General features: G+C 35.6%; 1 protein-coding gene across 3 annotated transcripts in view; it reads right to left on the minus strand.

Annotated features, from left to right (window-relative positions):
* CHD9 (chromodomain helicase DNA binding protein 9) overlaps positions 1-13,367 on the minus strand; it is a 99,013-nt gene that overhangs the window by 41,589 nt on the left and 44,057 nt on the right. For all 3 annotated transcript variants that reach the window (XM_075715567.1, XM_075715566.1, XM_075715568.1), the window contains 4 exons: positions 6,058-6,169; positions 2,498-2,644; positions 1,138-1,206; positions 994-1,049 (listed from right to left, as the gene is read on the minus strand). In XM_075715567.1, coding sequence (XP_075571682.1) covers positions 994-1,049; positions 1,138-1,206; positions 2,498-2,644; positions 6,058-6,169 — 384 coding nt within the window. The remainder of the gene's footprint in view (positions 1-993; positions 1,050-1,137; positions 1,207-2,497; positions 2,645-6,057; positions 6,170-13,367) is intronic.

Consider the following 13,367-nt stretch of genomic DNA (forward strand, 5'->3'; position numbering starts at 1 on the left):
TAAAACATCAGTGAGGAGCATCAGAGCCCATGGCAAAAAGGAACATGCCATCAGATTGGGTTGGGAGAGAAGGACAAAGTAATGGAGCCAAAGGAAGGAGGAAGCATGAGTACCAGTACCTACACCATCTAACCGCACCCCAAGTGAGCCTTTCTGAAGGTAAATTGGTTTGACAAAAGTACATATATTTCTCCCTCACACCCCCTTGTTTAACATATTTTAATCACTTCTTAAGCTTTCTAAAGATATGCTAGAAATAAAGAAGAGCTATTGCTGGGTATTACTCATTCCTGGAAGAAAAGGCAGATTTTACCCTTTCAGAAAACAAGAGCTAAACACTCTCCAGAAACATGTGAATCTAGAGTCTCAAAGAAAAATGACAGTTATTAGCAAGAGTCTAATGAAATTACCCACATACGTAACATTAAAAATGTGCATTTTCAACATCAAGAACTGAGTGGTGACAGGAAGATAGGTATGAATTATAAAATAGGAAAATATGGAAACAGTTGTTCTTCATTCTTTTTTTTTTTATTTCCTGCTTCTGATGTAAAATAATTTCTATCGCTAGAAGTTTTTTTCTTTTCAAAACAGTAAGACCAACTCCTACATCAACCTCTCCTAAATATATGACCCTGTAAATCTAATCTGGGTTCACAAAATAGCTCTGATTTAAATTACTGAAATTAAAATTAGCCTCAGGCATGTAGCCCCTGCTGAATTTAATAAATATATCTTTTCTAAAAATTCTGTTCTTTTGGCAATAATGGCTGTAAGCTTATTGGTCAGTGCTGGTTTCACAGTACTGATAATTTTAAAATTATTACTAACAATATAATGCAGATTCTTAGCAATTTTAAGATTAAATTTGTAAAGAAAAGATGACAAAATCTGGTTGTAAGTAAACTTCAAACAATACAAAACTTTAGTACATGAATATGGTACTTATCGTTTCAGTCAACACCTCTAACGAAACAACTTTTTAATACTTACTAGTTCTTGTATTTTACAAAAAACTCTTCTGTTTCTACTGTCATCCCAGCAGATATCTAGAAAAGGAAATTCAGGGGAAATGTAAAATGGTAGACATAAAACCCTTTTTCAAATAAGCAACTTTATCCCATGACAATCACTTACTTCTTTCTTTATTACCCTGGAGGATAAGATTTTGTCTACAATTGCTGCGTCTTCTTCACTGGGATTTTCCTATAAATGCAGGAAAACAATGACATAAATTGCAGTGAACACCCTCTCTTCAAACTGATCAGTCTTAAAACAGTCAATTAATGACATAATAAATTGCAGTAAATGCCCTCTCTTCAAACTAATCAGGCTTAAAACCTTCAAACACAAGTGGCTTGTTAAAAGATCAACAATAAAGGCAAACTTGACCTCTACTAGTAGCATTCTCTTCAACATTCTGGGAGTAAAATTTTAAATCCAGGTCTATATCCAGAGAGAAATATATGCAGAAGTACAGTAAGTCTGGCACGTCCAAAGAGCATCAGATGCAATGCTCATCTGCCAAACACACTTAGAGTGCAAGCAATGGTGATTCTGATGCTTTCCAGACACAGACTCACTGGAAATGCCCTGTTGAGTTGATCTGATGCAGCGGACATACCCAGAATTTCATTATACAGATATGGAGAAATAAGAACTCTGGCAGACAGGTTAAAAAAACATTAATAAAACAAAACCAGCATGTGTCAAACTCAATTTAATAGATTTACTCTGAACATAGATAACAAACATGCTGTGGAATCAGGCAGACAAGGTCGTGCCTGGGAATTCCAGCAGAGCTTAGATGTGACACAGATAGGGGATTACTTAGCTGTGCCAAGACTGAAGCTATGGTTCCAGAGATAAAGAGCCAATCTTTAAAGGTTGCTTCCAATAAAAAGTCACCTTCCCTCTTGCCTGATTTGTTCCCAATCATACTGCCTTTCTCCTTCCCTTACAACTTTGGCGTTCCTTCAAACATCTCACGAACACTTTTTTTCCTGTTTCTTTCCTGGCACTTTATTTACCTAGAATGCCTCAACAGTAAGTTTGAGTATCACAGCTGGCACAAGCTAAACAGTGAAGTGTGAACCTGAAGCGGGGGGGAAAAAGGGAGGAGTATCCTTTTTAAAAATCTCAGTAAGCAGAGATCCCCATAGGCTCCATTAATTTTATACTTCTGAAAGTCACGATAATATGAGCATACAGCTTTTTCATATGCCTACACAGCGTAACACATTATTTGAAATATACCTACTCTTAGTCTTACCCTTATCCTTGACTTCAGTTAAGTCAACCAATGTTTATAACAGAAAAGAAAAAAAATAGTAAAAGGCCATTTCTTCCAGTTTTCAAGATCTTAGCAAGATGTCACATTAAATAAACTATGGCTTAAAAATAATAATGTATTCCTTCCAAGTTACGAGCTTTATTCACTGAACTACTTGAGACAAATGGAAAGTTCCCACTACAGACCAAGCCAGTTTCTACTTACCACAAATAATTGTAAAGGTTGTTCAGCAGGTAAAGGGGCAGAATTCTTTTTGATTTTCACAGAAACTTTAGCTTCTTCTTCGGATTGTTTTCCTTCTCCTTCTTCAGCATATTTTTTCCTTTTAACTTGACGATTTGATCTTCTCTTCTGTATGCAGGAGCATAAAAATAGAGGTTTTACCAAAAAATTCCTCGAACATGAATTGCAAGCTTTGGAACACTCTAAGCAATACTTCATCTGTATCTAAAACCAAAGGCCAACATTTGATAGAAAACAAGAAGCATGTAAATCACAGAGGGATAGAAGTAGCCACATACTGTTTTCAATCAATGAATTTTTTTTTCCTGTTTCATATAAACATTTGATACTTTTATTTTTGGAGTTCAAAACCAAACATGGAACAGTATTTTCAGGGTATGGGAGCAAAGCTTATATATATATATATATAAAAATATAAAAAATATAAAAAAGATCTCCTATAGGCATCAGTATTTCAACAACAATTTCATAATGCAGCGTAACAGCAGTGTGTTACTGTCCAATTAAAAAATCTGAAAGATACAAAGTATGCTGAAGTGTCTCTACTAAACAGTGCTGTACAAAAAATTACGAAAATTTTAATTAGAAAATATTGGTCAGATTGCTGAAGTCTGATTTGATGGTTAATAAAGTTTGTTGCTTTGTTAATATGTTTGTTTTCTCTTCAACCTTAATCAAGCTTGTTTAACAGCAGCATTTGGCTTCCTCTGCGGTTTATCTCTCTAATCTTCCACTCTTGTTTCTGCAAGAACCTGAGGACAACAAGTTCCAGTTGGACAAATAATGTTCAGTCTAAGAAAATAATTCCTTCTCACTCACTGTTTAAGTTTCAAATACTTAGATTGTTAGGATATTGCATATCCTTTTCACCCCTCAGTACCAATATATGAGACACTGCATATTTAACCGTAAGATTAATTTGTAAATCCACTGGATAAATAATGATAGCAGAATCAAACTAGTCAGCTAACATTTGAAAACACTGCAATCTGCTTTAGAGAACTCATCATCACAGAAATAAAATCAGCAAAGTAAAATAGTCTCTATAAAATAAATTAATTATATTGAGCTACACAGCAAAGCATATTTTTGTTTAGGAAAAGCCACTGTTGGTTGCAATACACTGCAGTAATCACTTGGGAGGAGAACAAGTTGTGAATAGAACAAAAACCAAAATCCTGTGGTCATACTGGCTTCTGCAGAGCCAGTATTAAGTAACAGTAAGATTGCAGCACAAGAACTTTCTTCCTGACTGTTAAATACAGCCCTTGGTCTGGCTGGTATCTGGTGAAAGACCTAGCCATACTTTTAACAATTACATTTTAAGTATTTTAGCAAGGTAGAGTAGTAACATTACATATACAGTAAAAATCAAAGAATGGGCATCACCATTCTGGAGAAGCTGGGACAGTGCATATATGAAACGACTCAATCAGCTTTCCACAATAATGTAGCCAGATTAGCTATTCTTCAATAAAAAGTGAGCGTGTGAGGGGTGGGGTGTTAGCACAAAAGGAAACTTCATATTTAAACAGACACATTTATGGGACATAAAATGTTACGTTATAGTTAAATCAACAATTGCTCACAGAAGTAGATTTTTTTTTCTTTAAATGCAAGCTAATACGACCAATGCAAAATGACGTATGAATTAGGAAAAGAAGGATCAAGTTTTACTCATCAAGTATTTGTTGAATTTTTTAAAACCTAATGAGGCATTAACTGGCATTTTCGATCCTTCTCACTATGGCTTTTCTTAAAGTATGAAGTGATTAACAAAACATCAAACATATGTTCTCCAACATATTAATATATAACCTGAGTTGTTTTCGGGAGGGAACCCAAAAACTTTGTATTTCCCTGCGCTGAGAACCACGGCATAAACAAATGCTCTAAGGCACAAAATAAAGTAGTATCACACACATTTTTCCAAGAAATAAATCAACATATTTAAGGAAGACACTGTGAAACTAAGCATACAAAATTAATGGGGGGGGGGAGACCTAAAATTGCTCCCCAGAGCTTAGAAATAGACATCTATAAAGTAAAGCCAACTTATGTCTTTCCTGTTAAACTTCTCCCAAACTCCTTCGAAGATAGATTGGGCAGTGCTGTGACATCCTGCAGGATCATTTTTTTCTGTCCCACGCCACCCCTTATTATCTCTACCCTCTGTTCCCTTCACACCAGGATCATGTGATTTGATGATACTCCCTGTCTATCCACGCTAGAATTGAAGATGATCCTCGTTGTGCTAAAAATCAAATATCCAAAAAAACAAAAGGAATGAGGAAAAAAAAGATATTACCTTCAGTCTTTTGTATTATTATACCTATCTGATTACAGAACACTATTGATAAGTTACAGTACTTTAGAACCACAAACCTGCTTTCACCTCCTTCAGTGTACTACATGGACTTTCTACACCAAGACAAATTCCCTGAGAAATAAATAATTTCATGTTCCCTTCCAGGTAACCTTTACCTAAGACAAACTATCACTTAAAGTTAATAAAAAGTCATTCTGGGGAATGGCTTCTGATCCTTTTTCCCCCAGCATTATTATCTGTGAAATACTAAACACCAACTCAGTATCTCATAATTGTTTTCTGACACTGTCATCAAATAATGCAATTAATTTTTACTCAACAACACCGTATTTTGAATATTGATTTAATCTCTGTGGATGAAACTGCCACAGGATAAAAACCTGTGCATTTCCAGCATATAACCTTACTTTTAATGGAGTCTGCCCTAAGCAAGAAAGTTACAATTCTGTTACTAACATATGCATAAATAGGATATAAACTCTTACAAACAGTTCATATTTCTTTGTGCATAAGTTTTGTCAATAATTAGCTATGCTACTATTATACCAGGGCAGTCTATAAAAAAATTGCAGAAAGTAAGTTACAGGGGAGATATTCCTCAAGGGAATGACTCCACCACTTTAATTCTTGATCTGGCACTTCCTTCAGAAGTATTCCCCAAGCAACTAGAGCCTATCAACGTATTGATCATGGCTCCCTTCCGATCCAACACTGCAAGAAACCAATTCTTTCAGTTACGACAGAAGCAGAGCTCAGACAAAACAGCAGAGTTTGAAACAAGTCTTTTAAATGTTCTCAAAGAGCCAGTTTCACTGATAAATGTCCCTTCTATTAGGCAATCTCTGAATTTTCCCCACAAAGTCAGACAAAGTAAGGATCAGGTCTAAATGCCAGCTCAATAGATGAGTACTTACAGTCTCAAATCTATGGACTTCAGTACTAAAATGAAACAGATACAAGCAGGGCACTGATGTCCCATTAAATGGGGACTCTAACCTGTAGGATTTTCTGATTTTCAGCTCGGAAAAGTAGCTGATAATGTAAGGTTCTACCTATGAGAGACAGACAGCAGTGAGAGAGTAACTGTCAGTATGGCAAACGGAGTCTAACTTTTTGGAGAGAGGCGGGAGGAAAAGACCTGTAGAAATAACAACACATACACATTTAAAAGGGAAAAATTCTGACTACTTACCTGGGAGTCTTCATCTTTCAATGGCTGCTGCGGAGTCTGCTTAGCATCAGATAATTCATCTGAAGATTCATTTTTTCTTTTCTGCTTCTTACCCAGTGTGATGATAAGCTTTCTGTTAGGAAAAAACCCCAACATCTAAGTGAATGCCATATATTAGTCTACTTAACTTCAAGATTAAAAATAACACCACATCCGCTAGCAATTCCTGTATTCTTCTTAATGTAACTCAGGAAGCACCACTGTCTGAAAAATGAAAAATATGTCTCAAAACAAAAAGCTACAACTTTACAATAGACAGTATTTGCTACTACTGAGTCTCTCTACAGGCGAGCAGTTACCTCGCTATCGCAAACTCCTCTGAATCATAGGCAATATAAATCTATAAATAAGCAAGAGATGCAAAATCCAACATTTAAACTAACTGACAATGGTAAACTATATAAAATTAGCATAAATACCATCTGCAGATGATGACAGTAAATGATTTATCATAAATGATTTAACATTGCAAAGTGTATCTTATTTTTAGTCAAAAAAATTAGCTATGGACAGCAATCTACACTCATTCAAAGCGGTCTGACATGCAAAACTGGTTATGTTTAAATAAGTCATTCAATGGTAAAAACGAGGGAATTGCATGAATCCTTTCTGCCCTTTAAAAAAAAGTCAAAGAGAAGCTGTATTCACAACCCAGTAATTTTATTTGCAAGGTATCTTAGAACCTCTCAGAATACGTGAAGAACCAACATTGTGCTGAATAAATTAATTACATCTAATGAAAAAGCACCGATTATTTCTTTGTCAGATTTAAAGGTTACACTGTAAATCACAATACCAATTCACTTAATTTGTTTCTAACTAAAGGGTGTCAAAATATTTATTTTTTCGTATTTGAAATGTGCCAAATACTCCTCTTTAAGTACGTTTTCAGTGCATAATTGCAGAATGATGACAAACTGTACAATAAAATCACCGATAAAGAGCTGTTCTAAAATATACATTTTATATAGTATCTAATCATCAGATCTGTGTAACAGAAAATGAGGTAACTGTTCCAGCATACAAGCCTCTTCTGCCATTTTATGGAACAAATGAAACACAAGACTTTAGTCTTTATACAGACAATACAAGTTATTTTACACCAAAGTAGTATCAAATATATTGGCCGCCTGAAAAACCACTGATGAGAAAGTAGTGCTTGAGGCACTTATCTCATTTGCTTCTCTTTGCAAGTGTCCAAATAAGAGAACTATCACATATTTACTATGTACAAACTAACAGTCCGCACAGAAAATGAAAATCTTACGTTACCAAAACACTATGGACAGTTTAAGCAACATGGCTAACAAAAGATTATAGGCATATTTTAAGAAGCAATACACATTTTCATTAGTTTTCAGTATTTAACCACTAGGTATGAAGAAAACATTTTCCACTCCCGTATTTTTTACTTCCGGTATGAAGTGAAAGGCACTGGTGAATGCATGTTGAAATTATTAAGCTGCAGTAAGCATAATCACAGATCTGCTTGTTCACAGAGCTGCTTGTTCAAAAGTAATTTCTGGTCCTTAAGTCCTTGCTTTTCATCAGGTGTTCTCAGTTTAATTATTACTTAGAGAACATGTTTCATAATTGCAGGAAATAATTCCTACAATGAACACACTGGTTTTCCTACTGTCTTCAAGAGTAGTTTGTTCCCCCTGCCTCACTTTTCAATCTCTGATTAGTTTTTGGTTCTTGGTTTGGGGTTTTTTTTTTTTTAAGACTGTTGGATTCTCAGGTATTTGTCCAGTATGACTCCTTCTGTTGATGGACTTGGATAAAGCATTTTTTCCATTTTTACCCCACTTTGGTTCATAGAATTTAAGTGTTACATTAGCACTTGTCAGATAATATATCAAATTAGGTAATATATTCCAAAGTGATGCAGACAAGGCGCACTGTGATTGAACTTCTGAGCTTGTTATTAAATAGAATTGTGGGTGTTAAAATTTAATATGGATTTAAAGGTAAACTGGATAAACTTATGAGTGACAATTTCTTGGAAAACGAGTAAACGCATGAAACGGTACCTATCCCACAAAGTTCCTGGTTTGCATCTTTGGAGTTTGGCAAAATATTAAGAAGTATCATGTACGTTTTCCCTGCTCTTAAATTCTTCCCATTGCATCTGCTTCTGGCCATTGCTGGAGAGAGGATACTAGGCTAGATGCCAACTCTGGTCTCACCTGGGTATGCACTCTTCTAAACTCTGCCCATGTGTTATTAAGTGCAACAAGCTGTACTGATCTGTACCTGTCCCTCGTTGATCTTTTCATTGAAATAACTGGACATATATCATTTGAGTTCACTGGACTGCATATGCTCTAATTTGTAAATGATTATTTTTTGACAAATAAATAAGATCCCAAGTCTTCTCTTCGATTTGGAGCAAAGGCATTAAAGGCCTGATGCATGTATGGCATGTAGAGATGACTGTGAACGTGATGCACATTTTGATCTTTAAATGAACAAGACTACTAACAACGAAGAAAAAGGATAACTAAATGTTCTTTCATCAAATAAGTGCTGAGATATAAGTCAAGCTGGGAGGGGTCTCTGGAGGACATCTGGTCCCTACTCAAAGCCAACTTCAGAGTTCTTTTACATTGCTCAGGCCAGTCAAGTTCTGCTTATCTCCAAGGCTGACACCTCCCTGAGCAACCTATTCCAAATTTTGATCCTCTTTTGTGAAATGGTAGATTAACATAGCAACATGCATTTATGAAGCATTTTAAGCATTTGTATCTGTGCAACCACAGTTCATCCTCATTTCATGCACTACTACCTAGTATTTTTAGGCTCAGGTTCCTTTTGAATTCAAGAAGCGCAATATTAAGAAAGGCCATGACTATTTTACTATGGGTTGTAGTGATATCCATTGAATAGCAGAGGATTTTAAGGACCTTCTGGTTTAGAACATGGGCTTACTTTGTGATTAGACTGCTCTAGCTACATCTTTCCTTGCACATTTCTCCCCTTTTCCTTCTCTGAAGTTGTAGTCCCCAGCCCGGTGTTCACCTCTTGCTCTGCCCCTGCAGTCTTACACATAATACTCCATTTCTCTGTCAACTTTTGGGTCTTGTCTTGATCTTGTATTCTCTACCCCCAGTACTTCTCTTCACAAGAAGAGAATTTCTCCATGAAATTTTCTTAACATCTTCTCTACATGTTGCAGATCAGAATGTTTCCTCCTCTATATGGATATGGTGCCAATGAGCCGGCTAACTGCACAGTTTCACTTCTTTCTGATCCAGTGCCCAGAACCACAATGCTCCTTGCTATCAAAAATTGCTGAACGACAGTATGGTGCTAAAGTCACGCATTTCTATTAGTAAAAATGCAATCTGCTCATATTTTGGCCAGAAACTTCTAAAAAATCTGTTATGTGAAAACAATGATCTTCAGAAGCTTGTAAGCTGGATCAATTCTGTGCATTTTTTTCATTGAGAGAGCAAGTTCTTTTCCCAGTTTATAAATTTCTGCATGAAAGCATAAAGATCCTTGGCTAAAATCCCTTTTTCCACCCCAAAACAGACTGTTCTGAACAGAAACTATCTATTCTGTTTCTATGAAAAGAAAACAGCACACTGTAGACACAGAATAAATAATATCACCAGACTCCATTCCAATTTCACTTTCTCTTGCCTTTCTAAATTTAAAATGTATCTTATTACATAAGACCTAGAAATACTTTAACAATTGGACAGTGTAGATTTCTTCAACATATATTTCCTTCTTCTCTAACTACAAACTAAAGTAAAGATGTTGAGAAACTTATACCAATGGAAAAGTTTAAAAAGAAGCCATCTCATGAGCCATTATTACTTCTGCTCCTTACCACAAGACTCCTAAGTGGTTTATATCCACAAAACTAAAAGACTTAAAGGATCAGCAAGACCACCGGGAACCACTATTTGAGGAGCATTGCAACTTCTTTCTTATGAACCAGTAAGAATCTGCTCCATTCCCCTTCTGTTTGATAGCAGAGAATGTGATGGAGGAGTTGTCAGCACTTTGAACAGCTTTAAAATTATAAAGAACACTTTTCAAAGCGTTCCAAACAGTGAACGTGAGGAAATATTAAAAACGAAAGAAAAGAAAACCAGCAAATATGTATTAGGCATGTAAGAAATAGTAAGTATTGCTGATCTTCAATGCATACCTTTAACACATAATTTTACTTCAATTTTCCCAAAACAGAGAAACCCCAAGTAACTAATTATTAGTGTCCAAAGCCACCTCCCAAATATTTTAATTTGTAGTCAAAGCACTTTGTTATATTACTAGCAATAAAACTCCTCTGTGTTAGCAACAGTATTAGTATTTATCACTAAAAATTTAGCTAAACATCTAATCTACTCGCAAAATACAAAGCAGATATTTCCTTGACAAGATAGCGTTATCCTCTTGGAATGAGAGTTAAATTGGTGGTATAAAAACAGTTGCTCTTATCCTTTTAGCATATGTTTAATAAATAACACTAACACACTAATATTAGCCACCGTCTCCTTCTCCAGTTATATTTCAAATTAATAACTTTGGATTGTGCACAGATTTTTAAAACACTCCTATCTTATTGGAACCAACAGCCATTTCAAGCTCATACAACATTGGAATAATAATGCAAGAGAACAAGCAAGTGTTCAGTTACTTATTCAATAAGACCACACTATTTTGCATTCATATATTTTGCAGTAGAAACTTAATATTATGTCACTTAGACCCAACTTATGCATCAAAACTAGCATCTGGGAGCAGGGAAAACTTCACCGAGGAGTCACAGCTCAGTACATGCAAAGACATCCCAGAGGGATAATCAAATTTGGAATTTGTGTGCCATTTCTCATCATGACAGAAGTGTATGATCTGACAGAACAAGAAGATCCAAGTGAGATCTCTTCCCTTTAAGCATAGGTCTATTAGCCAACATTTGCCTGACTCGCACGAAACACAAAAGACAACTCACAACGTCTACCTTCTAGGAAATTTGCTTCAAGTCCTTTGCATTTAAACTTAAATGATACAGGATCAGCCTAACAGGCGAATCACTTCCTTTCCACCTCCCTTCCCATGTCTCTTGTTGCTAACTCAGTTTACAAAGGTTTCAAACCGTCTTAACAGTATCATATCAACAAGCAATCATAAAAATTTTCTGCCAGGGTCTTTGGTCCTAGAAGTGCTCTGTCTTGTAAACAGTACATAGTGAGACCTACTTCAAGGCAACAAGGACATTTACTCATTTGAATAGCGAACAGGATCACATAGGACTTGCTGGATTCATTACTACATAATTTAAGGGTTAATAAAAAAAAAAAAACAAACCACCATTGTTCTTCTAGCACATGAAACAATACAGCCATTTCTGATAACAGGAGACAGTTTTGAACTTAAGGACTACCATCCTGAACTGAACTTCTGTAAATCAAATTCTTAGGCTTTGGGGGATTTATTTATTTATTTGAACTAAAAAAAATTGGTAAAAAAAAATTCCTAAATGTAGTCTATTGATATTGTCCTTTACATCACTAATGCAGAACTACTACTTTTCATCACGGCTATGATATTTAATTTTATGTTTGCGTAGGTGGGAATACATTGAGAGCTATAAAACCCAAATGCCAATCTACTTGTTTGAAAAACAGAATGTTCAGAAAGTCGTAATTCTTCTATCCTTCATATCAAGTGGTAAGAATTAGACTTTTTAGTTTAAATATGCATCACATTAAATGGAAGGACTAGAATTATAATCGGTTAGAAAAAAGCTTATAAAAGGAAGTAAGTTTTATGCAAAAATATTAAGCGTTTAAATAGATTCCTAAACATCAACACACCTTGGTAAACAGCCAGGATATGGAAAGCGGTTCTGCAGTCCTCAGAAAAATTGTAAAGTTAATTTTAAAGAATTAATTTTATCAGTAATCAACGCATAAAACAAACTAGTTAATTTGGTAACACTAAATACATTACACATGCATTCTTCTAATAATTTCTGTCATATGCTTACAATGTTCTTGGTAATAAAAGAATTTAGTCATTTATCTTCACCAATGCTTATGGCACAGAAACTTTACTAATTACTGAATCCAGTTCTAAACCAGTTGACTGAAATTAACAGGCATTATTTCTATGACTTCAACAGGTCAGAGGATTAAAAACCTTTATCCCCACCTTTAGAAAGAAACTACAGCCTGCCTAGAAAGTAACTCCTAGTAATTAACAACTAGCAATGATAAATTGCAAGGAATCATGCTATAAATTTTTTCTGTACATGTAAATCTCATAGGAATTATGAAGAAAAATGTAAACAGTTAGCATGAAGCCCCCAAAGACATACCAATTACGTTTAGTTAGCTAGGGGGGGTGGGGGAGAGTGGGGGGGGCGTGGGTGAGGATGGGACATGGGACAGGGATGACACAAACCCAAACCCACCAAAGAAACCAAACCTGTTTAAAAATCATCCTGGTCCCTAAATTCCCTAAATTAAGACACAGTCATTAAAAACTTATCTTGATCCTAGATGAGGGCTACTCAATTTCAGTAAAAGCTGTACTGTATTACATTCAAAAGCACTTTTTTTTTTTTAAAAAAAAAAAAAAAAAAACCTGAAGGCTACCAGGCAATTTTATCAAGGTCTGTTCAGCAACTAGTGTTCCAGCTCTGCCAGATCAGCAAGGCAGAGTATCTCAGTTACACAGCTGGACAACGGTGCACCTCCACAAATCCTCCTCAAGAGCAACACAGGACATGCTACACAGACAGGACCCTTGTAAGATCCCAGCAAAGTTTATGATCAGAGTCTAAATAAGAGTTTGCTGTTTGAGTGCTGGACTAGTGAAGGTACAGTTGTGCTCATATTGAATAGGCTATGTTTGATGCTAGCAGAGATCTGAAAGATCAGATTAAAACAATTCTCCAAACGCTTCTCAAAAAAAAAAAAAAATCAAAAAAACCCCAACCAATATATCTGTTAGTAGTTTCTGCTCTTTCAGCTCTATACTAGCCTGCAAATCAAACAGGAGTCACCTGAAACATGATTCTGACCTCAGTTCTTCTCAAACACACATAGCTCCGCACACCTCCTGCACCAGTCTGGCTCCCAGAATCCAAACAGAATCAGCATGTTTAACAGTTACTGCAAGTTAAATATGTTTGCTATAGCAAACACCGAATGAAAGGGAAGATATTCATCTGGAATGGACATATAGTGGAACTCCTTCTAAAAAGGAAAGACAGATGCACTCTAACTAATTTTCCACTACTGTTAAAA

The sequence above is a fragment of the Pelecanus crispus genome, chromosome 8, assembly GCF_030463565.1.
Source record: "Pelecanus crispus isolate bPelCri1 chromosome 8, bPelCri1.pri, whole genome shotgun sequence".
In the NCBI taxonomy this organism is placed as follows: Eukaryota; Metazoa; Chordata; class Aves; order Pelecaniformes; family Pelecanidae; genus Pelecanus; species Pelecanus crispus.